The sequence below is a fragment of the Xylona heveae genome (assembly GCF_001619985.1).
Source record: "Xylona heveae TC161 unplaced genomic scaffold L228scaffold_4, whole genome shotgun sequence".
Classification (NCBI taxonomy): Eukaryota; Fungi; Ascomycota; class Xylonomycetes; order Xylonales; family Xylonaceae; genus Xylona; species Xylona heveae.
The window spans coordinates 923,598-949,698 of NW_017264196.1; the positions used below are offsets into that span (position 1 = coordinate 923,598).

The following is a 26,101-nucleotide window of genomic DNA, read 5'->3' on the forward strand; positions in this document are numbered from 1 at the left end:
TGCTTTAGGGTATGATTGCGAGCTATTTATCTCATAAGAGAAGGTGGTCTCATGTTGATTTAGTTCCTAGCAGAGCAATCAATTGCTCTGCTAATGCCGGTTTGCCGAATTACCCTTGGCTGTTGATCCAAAGCATATCTATCAGTAGTCCTATTAGGCACATTGCTCACTACTATACAGTGTAGACTCATCATTCCAATTAGTTGCGAGGCAGGATTCAGCAAGGTAGTTACTTCTTTTGCTCATGGCGTATTGTTGCATTCTACTTACTCTCGCGTTCCTGCTGTACCTCTAAAACACAGGGAGGACGTGATCACCAGCAATTCAATACCCAAAATATGGCCTCATACGTCACCAACCATTACCTGCTTCTAGCTCCTAAAAGGATATCTCTTTGGAACCCTCTATATTGTATCAATAAAACTGTAGATCTATCGGAGTACTGCTCTCACTGCTCCCTCCTTGCTCGCTTCGCTGGAAGATGCAGGGGTCGGGATTCGAGACCCCGACGCTCCGCCCAAATACCCGCTAAAAATTTACGACTGTCGGCTGAAAGTTGGAGAATCACTGGGCCCAATTGATCGCAAACATATGAATTTCACTTCTTGACAAAACTCACTTCCCATTCCATCTCTTACCTACAATTATAATATTACATCAACCTCATAACCCATTCACCTGAAGACACACTTCAACCCACAATAACAACTGAAGCCCACAACTCCCCATATACAAGCAACCACACGCTCTACAATGGCGCCGAAACGTCCTCTCGACGACACCGAACCCAGACACTCCGCACACTCCACTACAAAGAAACCTAGGAAGGGATTCACTGTCGGCCCCGACCATCTTCCTGATGGCACATACAAGCGGAAAGGTACCCAGCACCCCCTATCTATGATTTCATTTTGTCTTCGAAAGAAGAACGACATCATCTAACGCCTCGGTTCAACAGTCCAAAAGATCAAAAAAGACCTCATCCACAAAGCCAAAGTAAAGAAGGCCTACGCGAAACTCAAAGAGCGCGAAGCACTCGAAGAAGCCGAACGACGGAACCGCCAAGCACACGTCGGGACCGTCGCAAACCATACGAATACCGGCGCCACCGAGAACGCCGAGCCTTCCCAGACAACCGACGCACCAGAGGCACCTCCAGCCGAGCCAGCAATTCATCCAGACCGCCAGGCGCACTTTGAGCCCGAAGACGACGACACATCCGGGTCGGACAGCGACGATTCTGATGACGCGGGAGGCAAACCGCCGCGAAGAATCGGATGGCGAGGCGTAAAAGGGGGTTATGGTGATGATGAGGATGGGGAGGGAGGACGAGGAAGGTATCAGCGTCAGCGAAGGCCAAAGCCGATGCCGTTTACAAAGGAACGGCGACTGGCAGACAAACGAAAGGCCGAGGCCGAGGAGCGCCGCAGGCAGCGCGAAGAGGCGGAGAAGCAGCGCCAGCAGAAGCGCGACGAGCGGGAGCGGTTCCGGAAAGCAATGGCCAAAGCGCGCACGGGTGGCAAGAATGGACAGAGGAAGCTGGGAAGAGAGAGCAATGTGTTGCTTGAGAAGGCGAAGAAACTTATGGGTGAGAGTTGAAGCTGATCTTCGTCATACTTTGTCATACTCGTCATACTCGAGAATGGCAGAGCCTGTGAGGGCCCGAGGATGTGTGTAGTGCAAGGTGCACTTTGAACGAATGATTAGGCGTATGGACAGACCAAAAAAAAGTTTGACTCGGTGGATTGAAGCCGTTGCTTTCTATTTGCTTTAACTCGACAAGGCGCAGCGCCCTATCGATGTTGTAATTATACCTTTGATATCATAGTCATGGAGGCGTTTCGCATTTCGATTTTTAAAAATGGAAATACAGATGATTTAACTGGCACTCAACGCCGTGCACACGTGACGTTGTGATAAACAGCCCAATCAGCAATGATTATTTATAGTGAAAACCTTATATATCCGAAAATAGCCAGGAGAGTATCATTATCCGAATCCGAATTTTGCCAATTCTTGAGAGATTCCTACAGCGCCCATTTCAAGCGCCGTCTTCCCATGTCTGACATATTAACCCTTGTGATATTCCATAACTCCTAGGCCCAGCCTTCCGATTCCAAGCCAAAATTTAGTCTTGATGCTGAGAACTGGAAAGAAGCCAAGCTCGAGAGGACCGCTGCGCCCCGGTCAAAAGTGATCATGAGCATGATCGCCTTCACTGACATCGCTTCCGACTTCTGTCCAGCTTCCCGGAGTGCTAACGCCGCCCACTTCACTCAGCACGTCGAGATACCTACCCTCCTGACTATCTGCAATGGATGCAGCACCCAAGTCTTCGCCGCTCTCGGCAACCGAAGGTGCGGCAGAGCTCGTCTGAGGAGTTACAGAGTGACCGTGCATACTACCCTGGTCCTGTGGCGATGCGTATATCGAAGGAGACGTGTGTTCCGCCCATTCATTCACAGACCAGAAAGGAGAAGCTTCTAGTTCTTGACGTTCAGCCAGTGGTGACGCTGTCGGAGGCACTTGTGGAGCTTGCTGAAGATTCTCCGTAGCTATTTCCACAAGAGGCTGCTCAGGAAGCGGAGTGTGTGCTCGAGAGGACGAGGCAGCAGTGGCAGCATCAGTGAATACTGCATTGGCATCTGTAGAAGCATCAGATTTCGCATGATCCAGAGATATCGTTGTGTTGCTGGCTGTGCTTGTCCGTCGCGATTGTCGAGAAATGTGCTCGTCCTCTTGGATCCCAATGAGGCTTCGGTCGAAGAGGACCTGGCTATCCTCGGGGTCCGCGAACGGGTCAGCAAATGCTGCACCGCGCTGAAGGCCGCGAACTCCCTGGAGGCGCCTTCGCAGGCCCTCCTCCTGATCATCAGCATCAACCGCCGTTGCTCGTACAACATGGTCCTTCTTCAGAGTACCATCGGGTTCCACGAGATCGTCAAAATCAGTCATGGAGCCTTTTCTTTTTTCGTCAAACGTATTAGGTCGTATAGGTGACTGCCCGTGCATCTCATCTTGCCTATTGGAGTTGGACTTTCGCCGCGGAGTATTACTGGCCCCGAAAGGTTCCTCGGTGCGCTGCCGGGTGCGCTGCTGGGACATGGAGATCTGAGGATTGATCTCATCGGCAAGATGATGGAGCGCAAGCGCAACCTTGCGACGAGTGACCTCGCACCATTCTCGGACGTGTGGGTTCTCGTAAAGTACAATGCCAGCAGTTACGAGCACAGAGGCCGCAATTATGATACCTGCATTTTTGCATGAGCTTACTCACGTATATAGACATGACGAAAAGAGTGGAAGAGAAATAGCATCAACCCAGGAGCTTATCTATAAGCCCAAAGGCACAGGTGAAGAGCCCCTTTGATTTATACAATAGCAGTTCAATGTGGAAAAACGGCGAAGAGGAAAATGTACCTTTGGCAACAGGCATCATGAAGCCTGACTCCTGCGAGCAATGAGGAGATAGCCTATCAGTTAAGAGGACTGCGCGAATAAAGACGGAAGATTCTCCACAACCCAAGGAATGGATATCAAAGGACACAAAACCAAAATATAAGCCTCGGAGGACAGGAATCTGTGGTTGAACTTCCTCCAAGAAGTTCAGGACAGGTTGCCCCGAATTTGAGAGGTGAGGCGTAGCATGTAATTCAGCTTGGTTCAAGGGCGGATAAACGCCGGGGGGTTTCCTTTCTACCCCGCGATGTGGCGTGGCTGACTGCGCCACGTCGGCCCATTTGCCTTTAGCTCCCGACCCGGGGGGGAAAGAGGGGGCTTTTTCCTTGCAGACCTGGCAGTATTAATAGTGTATCTCCCAAGCCAAAAATCGTAGTCCCGGCTCGCTTCCGGCTCCATTCAAGATGAACCCGCTCGTTACCAAGTAAAGGAGCCAGGACAGTTTATGTATAAGTTACTGTAAGTGGTTAACTACTAACGGAAGCTCTACCCCCGAGCCTTCCCTCTAGCTTACCTTGCACAGTTTAACCGATAGTTAAGCTGCTGCCTGGTCTCATCGCTCGCGTGGGTAGCTTTGGGACATGAGATGTTCACCAACCGTCCCAGTCGAACAAGGGCATGCGTATGTGCATACGTAGCCCACCTATTCTAGATCACGCCGTCGGTTCAGGGCAGATGTTTTAGCAGGCTAATAATCTTCTCTAAAATCATAAGAAAGCGAAAGGAGAAATTTTAGGCAGAAGCAGTCTTACAACCTGTTGTTCTGCTTAAGCTCAGCTTTCCCACTGACCGGGTACACTCTGTCTATCAATGCTATCGACATACCTGCACTGGTGCTGTTTTCTTTCTCCTCCATTAGTCGAGGATTTTCTTATCTCGGTATCTGAAATAGACAATATACCGACGGCCTCTGAGCTTGAACGGGCCTTGTGCTGTGTATTCCTTCTACTGCAAGAATTTTTGCTAAACTGTGAGCACGGACAACATAAACGTCTTGTAGAACGGCCAATGTATCTCTCAACCCAGTACATTTAACTATGAATTTGAAATTCAATCATATCATCATTGGCAATGACCAGAGAAGGAACCAAGAAACGCCAGAGAACCGACAGTCAAGGACCCGCACACATGTTACTGGGCGATGACCTGGAAATCCGTAGACCTATTAACGCTCCACAGCTCAATGAAGATCCCAATTTCCCTTTTTGGCACAATTTATTTGGACGTTTCCCCACCATTCTTTGCCCAATCTAGCCAGCTTCCTCTGTATTCTCCGACCTTGTCATAACCGCCTTGTTGGGCAAGTTGTGCCGCGGCACTACTCCGAACACCTGCTTTACAGTAAAAGACAAGCTCCTTGTTTGGCGGCGGCTTTGTAAATCCAAATCGATCCTCAAATTCGTCTGCAGGAAGGAACAATGCGTCTGGCTGAGAAGCGATGGGAATATTGATCGCGGACGGGATGAATCCAGCTTCGTACTCGGAAGGCTCGCGCACGTCTGTCATTGAGAAGAATATCGTCAACACATCTCATTCTTGTATTCTCAAAGATGCTTGATATCATTAATCTCTCACCAATCAGAATACGGTCTTCGGTCGGGTTATCTACTAGGCTTTGAACCTGAGTGTGCAATCATTAGCTTCGCCAGCGAGATATAAAGAGCAAACTGTCAAGCACATACATCATTGAATTGATAAACTTTCGATTTTGAACCAGAACCCGAATGCAATCGCACTTGCTGGAGAGGAAAGAAGCTTGGGCGGGGCTGAACTGCGACCGCAATTCTTTGCTGCGCGGGTCTGAGCCGGAGAAGCCGGCCCGGAGAGACAATTGAAGAGCTGAGAGCTCTGAGAGCAGAGGAGGATACGACGCGCCGACTAGCCATGATATAGCTCGACAAGGAAACAAAAGGTACGTTAGAGACGCAGATAGCTACGGCAACACATGGGATATTAGGTATGACGAAACTAAAGGTTCCAATTAGACGCTTTCTCCCGCTCACCGCCTTTGAGCACTTAAGCTTCGGCACGGTTGTTTACCCGGCTTCGCTATAGTTGTGTCCTTAACCCCGGGTTTGTTGGAGCTGTCATAGCTCCCTCCTTGATATTCCCCAATCTGCTATTTGGATCATTTCTCAAGTCGCATACATTGGATATTGAGCACTGTGTATCACAAATCCTAAAAGCCGTTTGAGAATTCGTTCACCGGTTTTCACTGGGCGTTGTATTTATTGCGTTCTCTGGAGTCATTCCTGCGACAACCGCATATACAATCATGGAGTCCGAACACACAATATTGAACCATTATAATCTCAGTACCCCATACCCGACAGAGTGGCCGGCAGAAAAGGATGAAGCCGATGCATCCGATGAAGACATACCACAGGCGATACCAGGTCACAACAACATTCAGCGCCGGCAATCGAAGAGTCGCTACTCAGCCTTGGACCGCAGACCAAGTGAGAAACGACGGCTTGTGCCTGGAGCTCAGAGGGGAGGGAACGGGCTGGAAAACCTCGTACACAACGATGAACCAGATGCATTAGGACAAATGGACAGTGTTGTGAATGTTCTGCGCGAACGCGGCTTGCCAGTGGATGAGGACCTGCGGTTGCGTAAGTTCCGTCATTGCCGATTGCTCCGCGCCATTGACTGACCATGACCTCTACAAGGATACCGGTTCCTATTATCCTCGACCACATTTTCACCTGCCTTGTTCCTGTCCAATGTCCACTCGGAGGACTCTATCCAATCCTTGTTACAAGGTCTTAGCTTCTTGTCTCGTTCCATTGATCAGAAATCCGCCTCCCTCAAAGCTCTGGTCGAATCGAACTTTGAGCGATTTGTTCGAGCCAAAACCACAATTGACAATGTCTACACCGAGATGCGGAATCAAGGAGCTGCACCCGAGTCTGACCGCTCGCCAGGTCACTCCAGACATGCGAGTAGATCAAGCGCCCATTTTCGAAATTCAAGCGCAAACATTCAGGCGCAAAATATCCCATCTGCAGGTAACCGCAAAAACGCATTGACCAAGGAAAGCGAATATGGAGTCCATGGAATCAAAACTCCATTGGTCGAAGTGTCCGTGAAAGCCGAAGAAGTATGGGGTCCTGCGTTAGGGGGCAAAGAAAAAGGGGACAACTTAAAGGCCATACTGGCATCCGTGGAAAGGCATCATGGCATACTGGAAGTTGGAGGAGCCCTGGCAGACTGTATCAAGAGAAAAGATTACGAATCGCTCGTCGAGGAGTACATTCGAGCTCGCAGATATGCCGAAGAAGCTCGAAATCTTGCAAAAGTCACAAAGCAACACGGCACTGTGCTTACCGATCAACAAATTCATCAGATTGTCATCACCGCAAGAATGTGGGCCGATGTGGAAAACCGGATCCAGGAATTCAAGCGGGACACTTGGAAGAAGCTGGTCAGTATTCGTCCTAGCAATCTACAGGAAGCTGGCATGACCCGGGAAGACGAGCATATGGAGCTCATAAGCATACTGCTCGAGTTGGGCGTGGAAGAGAATCCGGTTTGGGTTTGGCTTCAAAGCCAATATGAGCACCTGAAAAGCAAGATTGGCGTGACGTCGGACAGATTCAAAGTTGAAGTCGAAATCCTTCGTCGCCGATTAGCTTTGGAAGGAAAGCCATCCATTCATACGATTTCCAGTCATCTCCGTGCAGTCTCTCGACAAAATGTGGATAATGCACCCGGGAATATTGACAGGGTAGGAGTTCTCGAGGTTTGGGAGAAAGTCAGGGCGACGGTTGAAGCTCTCCTCCACTCGCAGAAAGGCATACTAGGGGAGGTTCAAGAATTCTGGGAATCTGCCCAATCCTTCATCGAAGGGAAATTGCAAAAGACACTACCTGTTGGCTTGGACGGCCAAAGCCGGCAACACCACAGACTCTCTGAGGATCACGTCGATGACCTTCGCAAAGGCGTTGTGGAGCTCATCGACCTGATCAAGAATGCAGTCTTTTCATTCTTTGCGGACCCACCAATTGAAGACATATCCATGCTTGTTTCGCCTATACCGCCTTCTCCGGCTACGCCAGCAGGAATCTCGCCGCTTCCGACAAAGGCTGCAAGATTGACGGTTGACCCCCATAATCTACCCCCGCCTTCTCCTCGGGTTGGTGAAGCATGGGAAGACTTTGCCTTTTGGCCGCCATATGCCAATGCTCTAGGCGGGGTATATTACCTTGGAAATCTAATTGTCTTGGTTGGGACGGCTGCCAGTGAATTGGCAACCGTGAGCGTTATCGCCCAGAACAGCCGGACGCTCGAAGGACTGAGACTCTTTGTTGGCGCGATCCGCGAGCGTTGTGCCCAGGCCATTTGCGCTGCCTGGGGAAAGGATGCAGAGAACTGTAAAGCACTAGAAGACTGGACTCCTGCGCCGCAGCGAAAGGGCGTTACGCAAATGCCCACATATTTTCTAAACTTTGAGATGCGAATCCTCGGCGGTATGCAAAGAATGCTCTACATTTCCGAGGCCATGGCGCGGTCGGGCTCCACGGACGTGGTCTTGCCTCCGCCGTCGAAGCTCCTCCAATTGGTCCGAAGCCAGTTTGTCGGAAGCGTATACAAAGTCTTTAGCGGAATGGTAGAAAACGCCGAAAAGCGGACAAATGCAGACGAGGAAGAGCAATGGGACAGGGACACTGATATTCTCACTTCTGAAATTAACGACCTGGTCATAGCAAACACACCAGTCAAACGCATCAACTCAAAGGACCGAGTAAGTTTCACCCATATCTTCCTCATATAAACTAGGACCATCATCCTCTAATACAGCTCAAAAATCATCTCTTTAGAACTCCCGCATGCTTCTCATCCTCAGCAATCTTCAAATCCTGCGCACCGAGATCATCCCGCAACTCATCAGCCAGTACGAAACAGACTTTAGCGTCACGCTTTCCGACGAACACAAGACCATCCTCGACGTCCTTGGCCAAATCGACAGCCGCATTTTCCAGTCCTATACGCGGCCCACCGTCGACAAGATATCTACCCTCGTTCTCGAAGGCATCGCTTCGCCCTCCTGGCCACCGACTACCCCGCGACCCACCGACGTCAGGCCATACGTGTACGAGGTTCTGCTTCTTCTCATCCTCGTTCACACCGAAGTCACAACCACCACTGCCTCCACCCTGACCTCTCGTGTCCTCTGCTACTTGCAAGAGCAAATGGCGCTTGCCCTCCTCGAGGGGTTCAAGAAGCGCAGAAAATACCCCCTCAGCTCCCTCATGCAAGCTACCCTCGACGTCGAATTCATCGCCCAGACCCTCAACCAGTACGCCACGGATAAAGTCAGCGACGCCACAAGCCGCATTTATCTCGAACTCGACAAGGGCACGGACGAGGACGCAAGACGCATGTTGCAGAATGAATTGCCCGAAATGCGCGCCACGCTTAAACGTCTTCGTGAACATACGCGAAGTGAATTGTATGTCCCCGTCCCCCTTTTCCCTCGTTCCTTTTTCATTTCCTTTTTGCTTCTCTTTTCTCTTCTTCCTTTCTTTCTTCCTTATTTACTTTCTCTCTCTCTCTCTTTCTTTCTTTCTATTTTTATTTCAATTTTTTTCTTTTTGTGGGTTGATTACACTCATCTTTCCCCGGATGCTAACCATTTTCTTTCCACATAGCGCCTGCTTCAAACGTCCCCGCGCTCCCCGCGACCGCGCCGACCGGCCCTCCCAACCACAAGAATAATCTCATTTCTTGTAACATGTCTTCTTGTCGCATGTTCCTTTTACAATCCATCATGCATTGTACATCGTACATCGTACATCGTACATATGCATTATGTATTCCCCACATTCCGTGTCACGTTCAATTGAATTTCCTTGAGAAGATACCACTATATCCATTCCTATATCCATTCTTATATCCATTCCCTTTTCCTTTTCCATTCTCTTTTTTACACTTTCTCATTTTACTATTTTCATTTTTGAAATTCAAAATCTACTAGCCGTTCCTTTCACACCCTGGACCATGAAACCCGAATCCATTTGTCTGACTTACATTGAATCGTCATGGCATCTTGCACCTCTGGTATCGACATTTTACAGCATTTTGGAGAAAAAGCAGAGAGGTTGTATATCAACATGAGATCTACTACCACTGGATTTTTCATTACTAGATTCTCATTATGCATTTATTCACTTTCGTTGCTATGTAAGCCTCCATATATCATCACCAAAATAAATGAAAAGAGGTGGGGGTAGCGATACGATGTTATTCAAACTTTGTATTATTCGGGACTCGTAGTGTTAGTCTGTCTCCCGTCTCCCGTCTCCCGTTCCCATTTTCTCGAAAGTAAGTGCCCCTGGGTTGGGTTAACCAGCCGCTTCCTCCCACCTCCCCTTCCCCCTGATAGGAAGAATAGAAAGAAAGAAAGAAAGAAAGAAAGAAAGAAAGAAAGAAAGAAAGAAAGAAAGAAAGAAGGGATGAAGAGACAGAGTAAAGAAGAGGATAGAGAGATAGAAGAAGGGAACAGAGATAAAAGAAGAGTTGAATAACAACGGAGAGAAAAGCAGAAGCGATCTCCCATGATCATGATCATTAAAAGACAATTACAATGATGCCAAGACCAACGCCTGAACATGCGCCGTGATATCGAAAAGACCCAGTCTCCGAAAAAAAAAAAAAGAAAAGAAAAGAAAAGCAAGGGCAAAGTGCAAAGGAAGAATGAAAGTACGACTTTGAACGCTGGCTTCGCGAGTGACAGAATGGAAGAAAGGGGAAATGGGTTAGGTTGTTACAAACGAGACGGAGGAAGAGAGATGGTGCTTAGAAGAGAGGAGAAGAGGAAGAAGAGGAAGAAGAGGAAGAAAATTTAATGGATCCGCCAGCGGGAATCTAAGCGTGTGATGTTCATCACGAAACGAAAGGTAAAGAGAAAGAAAAGAAAAAGAAAAAAAAAAAAAAAAAAGAAAGGAGAAGAAAAGGAAAAGGAGAAAGGAGATGGAGGGCAAGCGCGGCTAATGCAGAGATGAAATGCTCTACGGAGATTGACTATGATTGCTTCCGCTGAACCATCCTCGCACTCTGGAGCCTAGACCGCCTCCTCCAGAATGACCTTCTCCACTCCCAGAAGCATGCTCAGTTGCGGGAACGGACCCATGCCGCTGGATACCAGGCACTGAAGCTGGAGCAGGAGGAGGTGGGCTTCCAGTCTCGCTCCCGATTGAGATGGGGTTGGTACGGCTGCCCTCAGGCGGCGCTGCTTCAGGCCAAGGACTTGTGGCTGATGGTTGGGAATTTGCAGGTTCCTGGCCGGGTGTGCGGACAGCACCTTGGCCATGGCCGTTGCCCTCACCTTCGCCCTCCTTGGGCATGATTCCCTTTCTGCAGTGCGGGCAAGTATCATGCTCGCCGAGCCAAGCGCCGATACACTGTTCATGGAACCAATGCCGGCAAGGCAGAACGGTCACGTCAGAGCCGATCTCGACGGGGTCCATACAGATACTGCAATCGGCTGTGCCTGTGCTTTCATCCAGCATGCTTTGGTCGACCTTCTTCTTTGGTAGAGCGGCAATGGCCTCTTCCGTGGCGGGACCGGGAGCGTTCCCCGTTGCATTTTGTTCCATGAGCTGGGAAATGACTCTGTCGAGAGCTTCCTGCGTGTAGACTGCATCCCCGTGGGCGGCTGCCGCCGGATTGAACATTGATGCTAGGATTGCGGCGAGCGGATTGGCGGGGCCGGCGCCGGGTCCGTTGCCACCCCCGGCCTGGGGCTGACTAGCATCGTTAATCTGTTGAAATAGAGCTCCAAGGACACTAAAAGAAAGAGACATGTTAGAACGGACTTGTTACATAGGAATTATAGGAAGGGTTTTCACTTACTCCTGCAAACCGCCAAAAGGCTCCTGTTGCGGCTGTGGATTATTGGCATCTCGTGGGTATAACCTCGCATTATAACCTATTCTGATACCAGGGGCCTGATGTACTCCTTGCCACTGATGCTGTTGCTGTGGATTATGTGCGCCATCGCCTTCTCGGTGGCCTGGTTGTTGTCCATCGTTCGATCCTGCTCCTGCTCCTGCTTGGGGGTGTGCTTGCGGACCGCCCTGTTGTGTCGCTGGTTGATTGCGGGCAAACTGGGGACCCATCATGCCCTGCAGCATTGTCTGGAAATTCTGTAGAAGAGGATTGTTCTGTGTTCCTGGGCCCATGAATCCTTCATTCGGGTTTGAACGGTAAATTACGCGTGTAAAAGTTACCCCGCCCGGACCTGTGGAATATTCGACACGGTCTATGTCACCTTCATCAGGATCGGGTGGATCTGATGCCCACGGATTATGATCATGGAACGGATGCTGTGAAGACGAGTCGAAAATATCATCATCATCATTGTCATATCGAGGGTCGTTCTCTTCTTCAATCTAGCGATCCTGTTAGCATGGCTAGAATGCTACTGAGTTCAGACAGAAATGGCTCACAATTTCAGTAAAGTCTGATTGACAGCTTGGACATGTCAGCCCATGCTCGTCCCGATGCCATTCGTTCTCACACTCGTGGCAAAACACGAGCTCTCTCTCTTGGCCCTCATGGTCCGACATGATCTCCAGTGCAGCAACGTGATGTCGAGGCTCGGTCGCTGTTGGCCAGACTCCTTCCAGATACAGACCAAGTAATCAAGCAACGAATACTATCGTGCTGACCCGGTGAGCTTTAGCATCTGACGCTTGATGAATGAATCAATGCAGCCACGCGCAACAAGGCTCAAGGAAGTTGAAGCGATATCTGGGGCGACTCGTTCGTGGCGGGGCTAAAACAATAACTCCGATGATTGAACCCGCAGACAAAGAGGTTCAAGGGAGGGAGCTATCGTTGGATAATTATCTTCAAAGATGTTGCCGGCAAGTGGCTGTCTCGTAAGGATAAGAATCCGATATTAGTTTAATTACCTTATCCTCGATGACATGTCAAGCCGCAACAGCCTATGAACGGTTTTGGCAATTCACTTGGGCCCCAAGCAAAATGACGTCGGATCCGAGAGGCAATCTGCACGCACCGCCACCGTTGGGAATGGCACGCAATCTATATACTCTGTAAAAACTGAGAGTGAAAAGGTATCAAGTCTTGAGTTATTACGAATCAGAGTGTCCTTTTTATTTGCCTCGCCAAGTAAGCGCATGAAGCTCAAGTTACAATGTCAGCCTTTGTTGTTGCACCATCATTTTAGTCAGCTATCGCGTGCCATGCTTCTTCGACTTTCGGCTGTCTTCTGCCATATATTATTATTTGATACTTTCTACAAGTACCTACTTTATCAAAGAACAGAAATGCAAACGCCGCTGCAAATAGATGCCTAATAAGATGAAAGAAACGAGTCATGACTTGTACTTTACATGTGTCCATCACAACTGATAGCGTGGCCCCGGTCAGCAGATATTCTCTGGCACAATGGATGCCTATCGATGTACGTCTGGCGATCCCCTTGTACGTCATCGAGCTCCATGCGGGGGTTTTCGGTAGAGATAATAGATGAGAGCAGGCGTTCGGTCGAGATATCCAAGCCTTTACCGTCTCCGGGCGCCCTTGAAAATCAAGCTTCCAACAAGACCTGCGGCAACTGCAACACCTCCAAGGATCGCAACTCCCACCATTCCTTCTCGCGCAACTTTGTCATCGATGAGGCCGCGCAAGCTTGCAGCCTGCAGATTTGCGGGCTCAAGGTCGAGAAGCAGCTCGTTGTACCTCCGTGCTTCTGCGTAGTTTCCGAGTTTGTAGTTTCCAAGCGCCAGATAATACAGGCATTCTCGGCGACGTTCGGGGGAGCTGCGGAAGATCTCCGAGAGCAGTCGGACACCGGATTGCTGATCTTCCCGTTTGTTTGATTTGATCAATCCCTGAGTAGATCATGTTAACACAATTTGCGGTTCAAATGATGTGGAGATTCGCATGCCCAGGCAAAGTTAAATTTGGTCTGCACACCGACATATTCGCCCTCCTGAAGATACTGCGAGCGGAGCACTTCCAGCTCCGCTGACTTCAAGGGACTATGATAAGCTATGTCAGCAACAAGTTACATTATTTCTCGCAGCTTGGGGGCGATGAATAAATGGCAGGAAGCTCAAGAGACAAACTAACCTCTCTGCATCAGCAGCGTCTAGAGATAACCATATGTTAGCTTATTTGTACGGAAAATCGTAATATATGCCCGCAGCGCATCTTGTCTAGTAAAACCCAGAGTATACTCACATGGAAGGCTCGATCCCATTTTAGTCTTCTAACAAAAAGATTAGGTGACCGAAAGGAAAGTGAAGCCAAGTCGAGACGTAATGGGTGTGGAAAGTGCTCTTGCATATGCCGAGCGGAGCATCTATGGCGAACGTCAGCGGCAGGTGGCGCTCTCTGCATCAAAAGTGTGGCGGTGCAAGGCTGCCCCGCTCCGGGTAATGAGCGGTGAGCTGCTTTGTTGATCGGCCAACCCGCGAAACCCCCGACACAAACAAATCACATGTGTGAAAGTCGATTTCCTGGTCAATTAGTCGTCATTTGCTTGAGCATCTCAAAACATTACTTGTTATAGAGCTTAGAAGCGTACATCTCAGAGCTCAAAAAATCGATTGCGAACCATTTTGACTCTTATTTTTGACCTGATTGGCAAAATGCTCTTAGACGAAGACCCGGCGACGGTATGCACATCTCTTTCATGATACAGAATGGCCAAGCTCACTTACCTCGCAGCTGATCCATCATACCATTGGAAACTTTAACACCGACCCCGACAAGCATGCGCTGGGGCGCATTAACGAATCGTTGTCAGCTCTGCAGCAAGCTCGCGACTTGCGACTCCGGGAAGCTGAGAATGCCCTAAAAAGTAGATTTCTGTCGTCAAAATATACACAGCGCATCGTCTAATAGATATGAATTTAGAACTTTCGCGCAATCTATCATCCCTACAGACTCATCACAATGAAACGGTTGCATCACACGATCCTGCCGACCATGCTTCGCAGATATTTTCGCTAGATACGCAAAAGTTCCGCATCGCCAAAGCCGCATCGGATATGGAGATTGAAGGAGAAAGACTTGACCAGGAACTCGAGATTCTGAAAAGCAGATTGCAAGATCTGGAGCTCCAGGGTCTGGAGGGCGGAGAAACCGAGAGAGGAAAGAGAGACTTGGAGGATGAAACAATGTCAGTCGACCACTCCGAGTACCCCCGAAAGGTCGCGTCTGGACGCGAAGGAATCAAAAACATAGCTAACAAGGATCTTCACAGTCTCAAACTAAAAGTGTATCGGTCGCTAGGCATCGATATTGAATCGGATCATGCAGGAAATTACAACAAGGCTGTTATCCGGAACATCCAAAAAGCCGATGTCCACGTTATGAACCTTGATCCGAAGTTTTCGAAATTCTTCTATGCAAATTATCTTTGGCAGAGCATGTAATTCATGCTTATCCCAGGGAGTTTTCTTTTGGCTGGAGTTGTGCAGGTCTGGCGTGCTGGAGTAGGCGGGTTCATAGGAGCGTAAGGACGACACGGTGTGTTTTGGACAAAGACTGTCTCCGTTTCCGTAATACCGCCCGATTCTTGTTCTTAATTCATTCCCCTTATATATTCCTTTCCCATTTTCTGAATTCAATAATTGCAAACTGTTTGGTATCGTCGTAAACAGAGCGTTTCGTTCCCTCATGGAGCTCATTCTACGGTGCGTATAATGCCGGCCAGCGACTGATGTGTAAGAATACATTGCATGCTCACCAACTGAGGAAAAAGCATTAACATGCTATCCAGGAACATGCTTCTCAACCCTGTTCAAGAGTATGCAACGTGTGTATCTGGGCCTCAGCATCCGGCAGCTCTTCGCCCCTCCAAGTCAAAACGACCTCTTTGCTCAACGGGCCTTGACTCTCCCGGCCAATACCTTGACCCCTGATGATCTCAGAGCCAAGAAAAGCATCTGCCTTTTTCACAGGAGCACAAAACCTCAAAGTAACACCCACCCCTTCCAGCCCTGCCTGCACCGCAGTTGCATTCCACACCAGCTGCTCAACCACACCAGTCTCTTTTGCGATTTTTGCAAATCCCAATGGGAACCGGCTTCTCGCCAGCGCATCTCTAACCCCCTTCGTAGCGTCTTTCGGCGTGGCCAATATCCCCACGACGCCTCCTTCGGCTTGATACGCTGCCGGGGCGCCCGCAAACGCGCCTTCAAGCTCACGCACCATATTTGGACTAGGCGGCCGACTGATCGCCTTGCATTGGACTATTACCGGCAGCGACAATGGCAAGGAAACGTTCTCTGCGTCTGGCTCCGCGCCGGATGTTGCGTCCTCCAGAGGAACAGGGATCTGCCAGTGACCTAGAAGGTCGATGCCGAAATCTGAACGGCCTCCAATGCGCGCGAGTGAGAAGCCGAGCCGTCGTAATGTCTCCTGAACTGTATATTCGTAATGCGTCCCAACAAAAGTCGTGCTTGAGGGTGTCAGGTTGGCACGTGATGCGTAGGAAAGAAATGATGCGAGATCGTAGTGGTTCTTTTTGTCTTTGGTGATTGCTTTGTATGTGGAGGAAGAGCGTTTTGATGGGACTGAAATGCTGGTAGAGGGAGGATTCAGAGGCCCGTTGATTAGAAAGTTTGAAGAAACGGTCGCCTTTGTGGAAGAAAATGCAAGAGAGGTATATGCTGGTTTTTGGCGAAGGAGTCTGGATACGCCCTGGGTGTATATCCGGGAAGATGTCAAGAAGAATGTCATATTGAGGTGCTGAGGCTATGTAATGTTTTCCATTATTCAGAAAGCAATTGAACAATCATGGCATTGAGTCCTGGAGCCCAGACAGGGAATCAATGTGATAATATGCCCGTTCAAATCCAGATGAGCAAAAGTCGGTGTAACGTATATATTTCGCAAGTCGATATACCGAATGATACTCGAATGGCAAAATACTAGAAGCAAAATTCATAGAAGTCAAAACAAGAAAACAAAGGTTGCGCTCCAATCACATCAGACGTTTGGCCGAGTGCTCATCCAGTCATATAGTCCTGCACCTCGCCGTTTGTCAGTGTCGATCTCCCGCAGAGTTTAAACCACGCGAACCTCCGTTTCCTCCGTCCAGCTACTCCGTATATTAACCACAACACGGAGTATATCCAATTTACACCATTGACGCAACCAATCGACCTCCAGTTCACCTCTTGACAAATTATCCAATTCATTCTCTACCAGTCCATTGTACTCTCGCGACCCTCTCTCACCCTTCGCGACAAGCGTTCTCTCCCTAATTTCACTCGACCAGTCCTCTTCCAACTACACAGGGACGCCAGACCTCTACGCAACGCAATATGGCAGACATTTTAACACAGCTCCAAGACTGTCTTGACCAGGTCCGTTCCCTTCCGCCTCAGTCTTCTCTTTGATCCCGTGTCGCCCGATCACAGCATGCCTCGTCCCAGCATACCATCTACCTCCCTGTCCATCCTCCTGCCTCATGTCTCATATCTCTCTCTCTCTCTCTCTCAAGCCGCGCCCAGCCCAGCTCAGCCCACCTCAACTCCGACTCTCCTCATGTCCTACTAACACTCCTACCCTACAGCTCGCGACACAATTCTACGCTAGCATTCGCTACATCAGCACGCATCACGACTTTTCGCCCGTGGGGGAGCAAGAGAAGCTCAGTTCTACAGATGGTAAGTCGACGTACTACAATTACTCTATATATTCTACCACCCCGCTTCCTTCTTGCCTGGCCCCTCTCCCCTCCCCTCCCCCTACACCAAACCGACCCAATAACTCAACTACAAACACGCAGTAACGCCGGATCCTCCGCAAACGTTTCTCGCCGCGCAGCGCGAATTGGCACGGGACCTGATCGTGAAAGAGCAACAAATCGAATACCTGATATCCGTGCTGCCGGGGATCGGGACGAGCGAGAAAGAGCAAGAAGAGCGATTAAAAGCCCTTGAGAGAGAACTTCGGGAGGCAGAAGAGGAGCGTCAAGCGGCGGTACAAGAAAAAGAGAAGCTGCTGGAGCGTCTGGACGAGGTGATTCGGAGTATACGACGGGTGTGATCGGTGTATAATTTTATGATGGGGATGTATTCGATGAGAGGGTGTGTGAAGTGTTGGGCTATAGAGTCGCAAGGAAATGCAAAAGGGAAAAAGGCGGGGTGGGGGAGAAGGAAATGGAAAAGAGAAAAGGGAAAAGGGACAAACATGGCAGAAAGCCGGCGTTACTGGGAAGGTATAAAACCAAGGGTGTCTTTCTTCGTTTTCGATCTACCTATGTGTCGATATGGTATTGCAGCATTACGAGAGCGTTACAGGCAATTTGCCTGTGGGTTTTATATTGACGAATTCACGATGAGACATATCTCCAATATCTCCATCAAATTATTAAAATAATAATAATAATAATAATGAAATGAAAAAAAAAAAATAATAATTAAATGAAATAAATAAAAAGAACAACAGGAAATAAAGGACAACAGTCCTTGAATTGTGATTTCTGCTTCCTGTATACTATGGGAAAGCTATACGTGCTTTACACACGATGCGAGATACACATGCATAAGCGCATTAGATGGAAACTGTAAGAAAAGGGGGAGCTCCACGAGGCGGAAGCAAAAAGAATTGCCAGATCTGCATTACTTCTCGAAATGGGCACGAGATGCGTAATTTGTATGGAAAAGGATGTGACATGAAATGCTAAAGAAATATCGACAATGTATATCAATAGATTGAAAAGGGCTTGGCCCACCAAAAAAAGGTCAAGTCAATGTGGAAAAAATAAAAAATAAGATAAAACAAATAAAGATAAAAGCAAAAACGCTCAGTGCAAAGCCCGCGAGTGTAACGACACAGAGATAAGAAGTTGTCAAGCTATAACTAGAGCACGACTTGTCTGACTGGAAAGGAAGTCTTCCAGATGCTTAACTACCAAAAAGGGACAGGGAAAACAAGAGACAGTAGGAAATGAAGGGAAATGAAAATGGATTGCTTTAAGGGTATTTGCTTGATTTTGAACGCCATGTATAAAACTTCGGCATGATATGTCAGGAAAAATGTATGAAAGGCCGTGGATAATTGAGGATTGGAACTATTAAACCATGCTTGCTGCTCTTTGGAATCTGCTCTGTGCAGTTGACATTGTCCGTAACGTAATGTAAAAGTTCGTGATATGTGAAGGTAGGTCGTATCAGACATCTGGCGCAAGTTGTCCAAAAAAAAGGGACAGGCCACTCCTGGTCTATTTGAAGAGACTTCTCAACTCTTCGAGTCTTCGCTTCGCGGCTTCGCTCTGGTCAATCTTTCCACGGCTCATGCTAAGATCGGCGAGGTTCTGCTTCTTGCGTTGCAATTCAAGCATCTTCTCCTCAAAGCTTCCTGACATGATGAAGCGCGTTGTAACGACTTCCCTCATTTGTCCCAGTCGATGGATGCGGTCAATGGCTTGAGCCTCTGCCGCGGGGTTGAATTGAGGCTCCATCATATATACTCTGGAGGCGCTTGTGAGGTTGAGCCCCAATCCACCTGCTGCGATCGAGACGAGTATGACTCGGACAGTGGGGTCCTCGCGAAACGTTTCAAGTGCAGCGCTACGTTGAACACGGCTCATTTTGCCATCGAGTCGCGCATACTTGATTCCATTGTCGTCCAATGCGATCTGAATCAAGTCCAAGTGAGATGTCCAGCCGGAGAAAACAACACTGCAAGAGAGGAAACGGTTAGAGCGAGATTCAGAATCTTGAGAATAAAAAAAAAAAGTGAGAAGGAAAACCATACCTTTTTATTGGACGTTCATTCGGTTGAGCCTCGCTTTCGACTTCGGAATGCTTGAGAAATTCAATCAAGGTCTTCGTCTTTGTATGTGGACCGCCATATCGCCCGAGCTTTTTTGCCATTTTTGGATTATTCCTTGCAATCATTCGCGCTTCCTCGTCCTCCTTGACCTCGCTGTGCTTCAGCTCGAAAAAAGCGATTCGTATGTACACCTCGCACAGAGGACAAATAGCATGGTTGTCATTCGTTGCCACCTTTTGTACGGCTTCTTTGAACGTTGCAATGCAATCTTTGCATATGATTTGATAGCACGGGGTCAGAAAACCAATGAGATCATCTTTATCTTCTTCTGGAGCAAGCTCGTTCTGGCCAACCTTTCGGTTACAGTCCGCGCAGGTATCAGCATTGCTTTCTCTCATCAGGCTGAACATGTCGTATGCTTGTCTAGGAGTCAAAGCAGGTCGTTGATCATCCTCGTCTTCAAGATCGATTGCACTGCTTTCGCTCAACCCTTCTGTCATTTTCTGATCTTCATCCGAGAGCAACTCGCGCCCATGGGCGCAGATAAGCCGCAATCGAAGAATTGCACGCAGAATATGAACATAGAGCTTGCCACCAAGGCTCTTCCTTTCTTCACTAGCCATGACCTTTGCTTTGCTATCCGAATCCTTGGCGAACCACTCATAAAGCTGTCGTTCCTGGCTAGTGAAGTCCAGTCGAACTATCTGATCATGGCGTGATGGGAGTTCAATCCTATCCTTGAGCCGCCGAAGCGTGATAGTATCCACCAGTAACCGCAATTTTGGCAAAATTTCAGGATCTGCCATTTTAAAAGGGGTGAGCACATATTGAGCAAAACCGCCCTTTTCATCGAATGGCTTCAATCGAAGAAACTTGATCAAAGCACCCAAATCATCTAACCGGTTTTGAACTGGCGTACCAGTAACTGCCCACCGGCGTTGCGCTGATAGGGCACAGATCGCTTTGCACTGTCTCGTTGATTGTTCACGAATCATATGGGCCTCGTCGAGAACAATTCTAAACCAATTCGTTTGCTGGAGAGGTCTTGCCCCGTCATGCCGTTTCTTTCTTCTTCCATCTAACTCGCTTGAGACAACGTGATACGTCGTAATCACAAGGTCGTATTTTGAGAGCTCGCGAATATCGCTACATCTATTGGAGCCATGAAAGATGTAGTAAGATAGAGCGCCGGGTTGTACATGCATCTTGATTTGTTCTTCCCAATTTGCAACCGTGCTGAGAGGCGCAACCAGTAGTGTAGTCTTGGAATTGCGAACGAGTTTGACATCTTCCGGTGCTTGCGGCTCTGGTGGAGATTCCCCTGAAAAGGCTACTGAATCGTCCTGAGTAGATAACAAGAGTGCCAAAATGCTCAACGTTTTTCCAAGACCCATCATATCCGCTAGAATACCTCCCAGCACTTCTGGTGGTTTTGCCAACTCCTCCTTGCCCGTGATCACGTTGTAGTACCGGCTTTGCCCATTGGCATTCGCCCTTAATCTCCACAATGAGCTATTGCACTCTTCTTTTTCACTAAACACTCGGCTCCTTTCTTTGCTTGTCATAAAGTAAAGGCCTTGCTTCTGATGTGGAAGGAGCGGAGTGACAATGCGCGGGTCAGGCTCCATCTGGGGAAGGGTTTCCGACTTTTGAAGGGAGTCAAACATTCCGATAACGTCATTCCGAATCTCTTCAACCGTTCGAGTCACATAACCCGGCCCACTGGCGGAACCAAAGCGACTGGACGTATTGGTTCCGTGCACAGACTTGATAGCATGTGGGTTGAAAACTTCGATCCCTCGATCGACGGTAAAGGGCGCCCGAAGCCAGATTTGTCTTTGACTGAAATATTTGCCGATCCCTGCCGCATATTTCTTTAAACCGTACAAGTTCAATATTAAATCAAAGTGCCTGGACACTTCTTGTCCAGGCCACTCGTCAGGCTTCCTTGGCCGCATCGCCAACCGCGCTTGGCATCGAAGTTTGACGGAAGAAGAATTCATCAATGGAGCCAATCCAAGTGAAGTGCGAACATCGATGCTACCAATGTCGTGCCCAAGAGGATCAATGACTGAAATGATAAACGTGTTACGCTGCGGAGGGCGGAGTTCGACTTTGATAGGGGGCCATTGTTGAGAGCTAGAGAAAGCTTGTGAACTTTTGGAGCTCAAAGCAGGCACACGATGGGCTTGAACGCGGGCTCCCTCCACTTGGCCGTAACACACTTCCTTTTCAGAGTTATCTTCAATCACTATAACCTCTCGTTCATCATCTGTAAAGTATGTAAGCCATGGCCAATCTCCATAATTGAAACACATACCGCCGGTTAGGTCCACAACCGTCCCGCTTGAAGCAGTCTGCTCTTTTCTACCCTCCTCCCGCTTCTTTCGCATATACTCTCCAATCTCCCCACCCTTACCACCGCCAGCGAAGTTTGTTTTCTCTATCGGTTCGTCTCCGTTTGATTGCTCAGTCTTTTGTCTCTTTGATGGAATAGAGTCCCTAGTAGACACGTTATGGACCATCTCGATCATGCTGCCCATGCCACGAGCCTCAGGCTCCGATGATTTTCGTTTCCCTGCGAGGACCTGCGAATCGGAGGCCGAGGGAGCTGATTCTTTCTTGGACTGGGCCGCCTTGGAGAACGCTTTGGGATTCAGAAGCACACGTGGGTCAAAGCGCTGAGCTTGACCAGCACTATTTGCTGAGCTGGAACGAGACGCATGGGGCACTATAACAGAAGATGTCAGTAGCTGGATATAGTCTGCGGAAGTTGAGATACGGAATGGAGAAAGAGTGAGGACAACAATGGGGGCATCAAATATAATGCTCTGAAGTCCTCTCAAGAGCGTAAGAAGGAGAGATACCGAATGTTTCCTGCGGTCCCATGTTTCTCTAAAGAGGAGCTAAGGGCAAGTCGGAAGGAAATGAATGATGGCAAAGGACACGTAGAGCCACCGTGGCAAGAGAGGTCGGCCCGAGGTCAGAACGTTCAAATGACCACGTAACTTAGATGCAGTGAACCCTCCCTGGCGATTGTCACGGAAAGTGGAGCGGTGATCGTCGTCGAGAAATGGTGACGGAGCGGGAAACCGCCACGGGAAGGAACGAGAATCGGCGATTCATACGAAAGCAAAGGTCAAGCTCCAAAGCAAATGCAAATGGGAGGAATAAATGCCTAAAAGAAAAGAAAGCGGTAAGTGACAGAAAACGAATGTAAGCAGAACATGTGGCGAAGGGCGAGGCGCGTAAATCACTTGTACTTTCTTGAGATGCGCTTCACTTATCGATTACAATAGCGTCATGGAGTCGCGAATGTTTAAGCCTGACGAAAAGACGCTAGACCAAAATAAGCCACTTCATTGAATGGGCATTGAGGCTTACGATATTTCACGTCAAAGAGAAGGGCTGCAGAGAATATTTCGCCTTCGCACCTAGCCTTTTGTCCGTACATGATATTCGTCGAGTCCCTTTTTGATGTCCTTTTTCATTTACATTACATAAAAGATACAGGCAAATCTAGGTAACTAGGCTTCTCTTTCAATAACGATTTCCAGAAATGCAAATTTATGCATATCAATAACCCGTAACTCATGCATGCCAGCTTGAATCCTATGCCTGAAATATACAGTGAAATGTCCCACCAACATGTAACCACAATAGACACCGAGTTGTTCCCCGTAAAACTCCATTCCAAACGTTCACGAGATGACGAAGATGTATGTAGCAAGTGTCGCACGCACGTCCGTAAAAGCCTCACTGGCTCAACACCAAGTGAACACAGGATTTCGACTCTTGACCGTCTCGAGTCGCTCGACAATTACCTTCTTTCGGTTGCCTTCCATGTCTTCTGCCGCTGCATACCCCAAATCCCCTTCCAGATCATCCCCTTCATAGATAAGAGTGTTACTGCCTCGCCTGGAGGAGAATGAATATCGGCGGCGATGACTTGGGGATACGAATCGTGATGGCCGCGGCTCTTCGTAGCTCAGGCGAGGCTTCGATCGAACCGCGTCAAAGCTGGCTGCAGCTCCGTTTCTCTTAGTCTCATCTGGCCGCCCAGAGCTATGCCAACCCTGACCATGTATCGCTGCTCCAATTCGGGACGATTCGTCGACGTCTCCTGAAGGTCCAGTATTTGAACTCGGATTGCGAGACAGACTGAAACGGTGCGACTGAGGCAACTCTGAAACGGGGGAGTAAAGGCCTAAAAGATCATGCTGCGGCAGAGGCGCAGGCGGGTTTGCCGCGCTAATGTCCATTTCCTCTTCTTGTTCAACGTCTTTTCGTATTTCCGCGTCGGTCTGGCGACGCATCTCCGTAGATGCTGCCCGGAGTGGTACAACCACTGGGATATCTACGAGATCATCCCATACACAAATGCGCGCTCTCCGTGTCAATTCGAGAGGGCCATGATCCGACTGCTTGAGAGTTTCTACCACATTCCATGCTTGACCCTTCATGACGGCGATCTGTCGCGCAAACATTTTTTCCTGAAAATCCGAATCCTGGCTGAAAATATCCCGAAGAGCTTTCTGAGTACCGCTCCACCATTTGGTCGAGGTCAAAATAGGCAAGAAGTGTTCTCGTGTCTTTTGAGAAAATGGCTGCCCGATCAGAGAAACCGGAAGAAAGAGCCAACCAAAAGGGAAGCTCCGCCACTATATCGATTAGTAAATAAATTTGTCTTCCAAAGTCGGCGGATTGCGCCAAAAGAAAAACTTACAGCGTCCGGGTGCTTCCAGGGCCACGAGAGACTATTGTCGATGGCACCAATACTTATTTTCGGCTGTGTCTCTGCGTTGGATGGCGTTGCAGACCGACTAATCGCTGCCATTGGATCATGGCTTCTGTACGGGTGAAGGTTGTGACGGGATACACCATTGCCATCGACATTGACAGGCCGCGGCGCTTGATCTTCCTCGCCATTCTCTCCGTCCATTCGGGGTGGTTCTGAGACGATGGAAACTTCTTCATTCTGCCAGTCCACCTTGATCATCCAATTGTCCAGTCCCCTGTCTGTATTTCTCATTATATAATCCAGAATGACCAACTTTTCCAGTTCCTCACGAAAGGCTTGCTGTAACGTCTCGGTCCACATGAATTTCCGTTCCGTCGGCTCGGTTTCGGATGCTCTCGACCGCAGCCCCGAGTCGTCCTCATCATCCGAATCGGCTCGGCCAGGCCTGCACGTCTCATTCCAGGGCCGTTTCACGCGCTTTGGCGCACCTTCGGTAGAGAGGTGCGAGCTAAGCTGATCGGGCCATGGGTGTTCTCGTAGAAAGATGTTGGCATCTTTATATCCCCGGAGAAAGACCTGAAAACTGCCAACCTTCTGGGGAAGAGGTTTATGTTTGCGATAATAACTTCGGCGATCCCAAAAGTCATAGTAGAACGATTTCGAGGATAGATAAACAATGTCAGTGTACGGAACGAGGTTTGTCTGCAATCTGCTGTCGAGGACATATGCGGCGGCTTCGGAGACGTAGCTCAAGTTAGGAATTAGGCAGGCACGTCCAAAAAAGCAAGGGAATAAGTTTCGATGAATCCATTTTGTCCATTTGGGGTTCCGCGAAGCGTATGGTTCTTCGTCCTTTGGCTTGAACACGCCAACGACCTTGCCATCAGCATTTCGAGCAAAATAGCTTCCAGAACTTCCTTGTGATATCATCTTCGGGTGTATTCCAAGTTCAATGGCAACTTTAACACTTTCTACCACATCATCAAATTCCAATTTTGTCATTCTGTGCGAAGAGTCATCTCTCCCTTCCGAGGCGACTGTCTCCGCTGTTGTTGGTCTGATCCACTCGGGTGCCTGAAAGACAGAATGATGAATTTCTAGTTGCTCCTCTTCTGCCGTTTTGCCCTTGACCTTTCCAATCTTAAACTTTGAGGCAATCTCATCGGCCCAGCGTTCTAGCCGAGCATTGATCGCTTTCAAATCCACACCAGATGAATTGCTCCTCATACGCCTTCGACGTTCGGCATTAGGGCGGCGATAATCTGAAGGCAGCGACTGCATACCATCTTGTCGGCGCGGTTGAATTGGGGCAAATCGTGGTCCCGGAATGGACAGGGCCGGCCCTCGATAGGGAACATCGTCATCGGACTCGTCGGAGAAACCACCGGTACTCTCCTCGTCAGCTTGAGCAATACGCTCGTAGCCTGAAGCAGCCGGTCGGTTCTTAGGCATCGCGAGAGGTAATCTCTTAAAATGTTTAGAGAGGACTGTTCCGCAGGAGGGGCGTAGCCACCTTACCTCGACATTCAATGACCGTCGTTCCCTTCAGGCCACAGGATGTCTGGGGTCTCCGGCCGCTACCGGCATTTGCCGTTCGCCGAGGTTCGCTTAGTTCAGGAGATTACTCCGTATTCAGTGGACCAAGGGACCGAGAACGTGCGATGAACGCGAAACTACCAGACATGACAGTAATGTTGGACTTCAACTCTAGACGCAGAGTATAGAAAGAAGGTCTTGTTCAGAAAACCGAAACAGTTCTGATGGGCATTCGGGATGCTGGCTTCTGAAACAAATGATACAAGGCCAATGGGAACCATTGGTGATAATTTCGCTCGTCTGATATCGTCATTGGTGTTACATGTTCGGTCTCAATGCGCAACCCTTGTTTGTTCATTGCACTGTAGCACCCTCTGCACATACCCGAATATTCTGTCGCTGGGCTTACTTGGGCAAAGGCTGAAGTCATATTCACACAGAAATAGAACAAAAAAAAAAGGGAAGGGTTTTGATATACCAACAGATGAGCTAATTAGAATATTGACATGACGTCAACACAGTCTGAAGAACAACCATTCAGATTGGGTCCTATAATTTCATTCTCGCGGTTCGAGGACAGAATGGCATGTTCGT

At 48.8% G+C, this 26,101-nt stretch overlaps 11 protein-coding genes across 11 annotated transcripts; 5 read left to right on the forward strand and 6 right to left on the reverse strand.

Annotated features, from left to right (window-relative positions):
* The first annotated feature begins 585 nt into the window (after nt 1–585).
* On the forward strand, nt 586–1,893 carry L228DRAFT_246184 (hypothetical protein). Its single transcript, XM_018332350.1, has 2 exons — nt 586–880; nt 959–1,893. Exons 1-2 carry the CDS (start codon nt 754–756, stop codon nt 1,597–1,599), a joined length of 768 nt encoding a protein of 255 aa, XP_018188969.1. The 5' UTR covers nt 586–753; the 3' UTR covers nt 1,600–1,893.
* A 294-nt stretch (nt 1,894–2,187) lies between these two features.
* L228DRAFT_237987 (hypothetical protein) lies at nt 2,188–3,436 on the reverse strand (the record flags this gene model as incomplete). Its single annotated transcript, XM_018330990.1, has 2 exons — nt 2,188–3,251; nt 3,421–3,436. The coding sequence occupies 2 exons, from the start codon at nt 3,434–3,436 to the stop codon at nt 2,188–2,190; spliced, it is 1,080 nt and encodes a 359-aa protein (XP_018188970.1).
* Nucleotides 3,437–4,381: 945 nt separating this feature from the next.
* On the reverse strand, nt 4,382–5,414 carry L228DRAFT_246187 (Rhodanese-like protein). The gene is made up of 3 exons (XM_018332351.1): nt 5,142–5,414; nt 5,035–5,080; nt 4,382–4,958 (listed from the first exon to the last, which is right to left on the reverse strand). The coding sequence occupies exons 1-3, from the start codon at nt 5,343–5,345 to the stop codon at nt 4,675–4,677; spliced, it is 534 nt and encodes a 177-aa protein (XP_018188971.1). The 5' UTR covers nt 5,346–5,414; the 3' UTR covers nt 4,382–4,674.
* A 151-nt stretch (nt 5,415–5,565) lies between these two features.
* On the forward strand, nt 5,566–9,562 carry L228DRAFT_260247 (putative exocyst complex component SEC5). Its single transcript, XM_018334244.1, has 4 exons — nt 5,566–6,074; nt 6,132–8,206; nt 8,283–8,914; nt 9,114–9,562. Exons 1-4 carry the CDS (start codon nt 5,735–5,737, stop codon nt 9,178–9,180), a joined length of 3,114 nt encoding a protein of 1,037 aa, XP_018188972.1. The 5' UTR covers nt 5,566–5,734; the 3' UTR covers nt 9,181–9,562.
* Nucleotides 9,563–9,587: 25 nt separating this feature from the next.
* On the forward strand, nt 9,588–10,406 carry L228DRAFT_246190 (hypothetical protein). The gene has a single exon (XM_018332352.1). It carries the CDS (start codon nt 10,074–10,076, stop codon nt 10,308–10,310), a length of 237 nt encoding a protein of 78 aa, XP_018188973.1. The 5' UTR covers nt 9,588–10,073; the 3' UTR covers nt 10,311–10,406.
* L228DRAFT_115751 (hypothetical protein) lies at nt 10,274–11,899 on the reverse strand. Its single transcript, XM_018328942.1, has 2 exons — nt 11,317–11,899; nt 10,274–11,250 (listed from the first exon to the last, which is right to left on the reverse strand). The coding sequence occupies exons 1-2, from the start codon at nt 11,643–11,645 to the stop codon at nt 10,473–10,475; spliced, it is 1,107 nt and encodes a 368-aa protein (XP_018188974.1). The 5' UTR covers nt 11,646–11,899; the 3' UTR covers nt 10,274–10,472.
* Nucleotides 11,900–12,679: 780 nt separating this feature from the next.
* On the reverse strand, nt 12,680–13,696 carry L228DRAFT_282150 (mitochondria fission 1 protein; the record flags this gene model as incomplete). Its single annotated transcript, XM_018335961.1, has 4 exons — nt 12,680–13,325; nt 13,382–13,475; nt 13,567–13,585; nt 13,678–13,696. 4 exons carry the CDS (start codon nt 13,694–13,696, stop codon nt 12,996–12,998), a joined length of 462 nt encoding a protein of 153 aa, XP_018188975.1. The 3' UTR covers nt 12,680–12,995.
* Nucleotides 13,697–13,962: 266 nt separating this feature from the next.
* On the forward strand, nt 13,963–15,055 carry L228DRAFT_115777 (Spc24-domain-containing protein). Its single transcript, XM_018328943.1, has 4 exons — nt 13,963–14,114; nt 14,167–14,299; nt 14,356–14,620; nt 14,705–15,055. The coding sequence occupies exons 1-4, from the start codon at nt 14,088–14,090 to the stop codon at nt 14,874–14,876; spliced, it is 597 nt and encodes a 198-aa protein (XP_018188976.1). The 5' UTR covers nt 13,963–14,087; the 3' UTR covers nt 14,877–15,055.
* On the reverse strand, nt 14,825–16,328 carry L228DRAFT_246194 (hypothetical protein). The gene has a single exon (XM_018332353.1). It carries the CDS (start codon nt 16,183–16,185, stop codon nt 15,235–15,237), a length of 951 nt encoding a protein of 316 aa, XP_018188977.1. The 5' UTR covers nt 16,186–16,328; the 3' UTR covers nt 14,825–15,234.
* A 166-nt stretch (nt 16,329–16,494) lies between these two features.
* On the forward strand, nt 16,495–17,817 carry L228DRAFT_246195 (CSE2-domain-containing protein). Its single transcript, XM_018332354.1, has 3 exons — nt 16,495–16,814; nt 17,024–17,117; nt 17,240–17,817. The coding sequence occupies exons 1-3, from the start codon at nt 16,773–16,775 to the stop codon at nt 17,497–17,499; spliced, it is 396 nt and encodes a 131-aa protein (XP_018188978.1). The 5' UTR covers nt 16,495–16,772; the 3' UTR covers nt 17,500–17,817.
* Nucleotides 17,818–18,676: 859 nt separating this feature from the next.
* On the reverse strand, nt 18,677–25,423 carry L228DRAFT_209965 (hypothetical protein; the record flags this gene model as incomplete). The annotated part of the gene is made up of 5 exons (XM_018329834.1): nt 18,677–19,136; nt 19,213–22,061; nt 22,312–22,507; nt 23,011–23,891; nt 23,957–25,423. The coding sequence occupies 5 exons, from the start codon at nt 25,421–25,423 to the stop codon at nt 18,677–18,679; spliced, it is 5,853 nt and encodes a 1,950-aa protein (XP_018188979.1).
* Between the last annotated feature and the right edge of the window lie 678 nt (nt 25,424–26,101).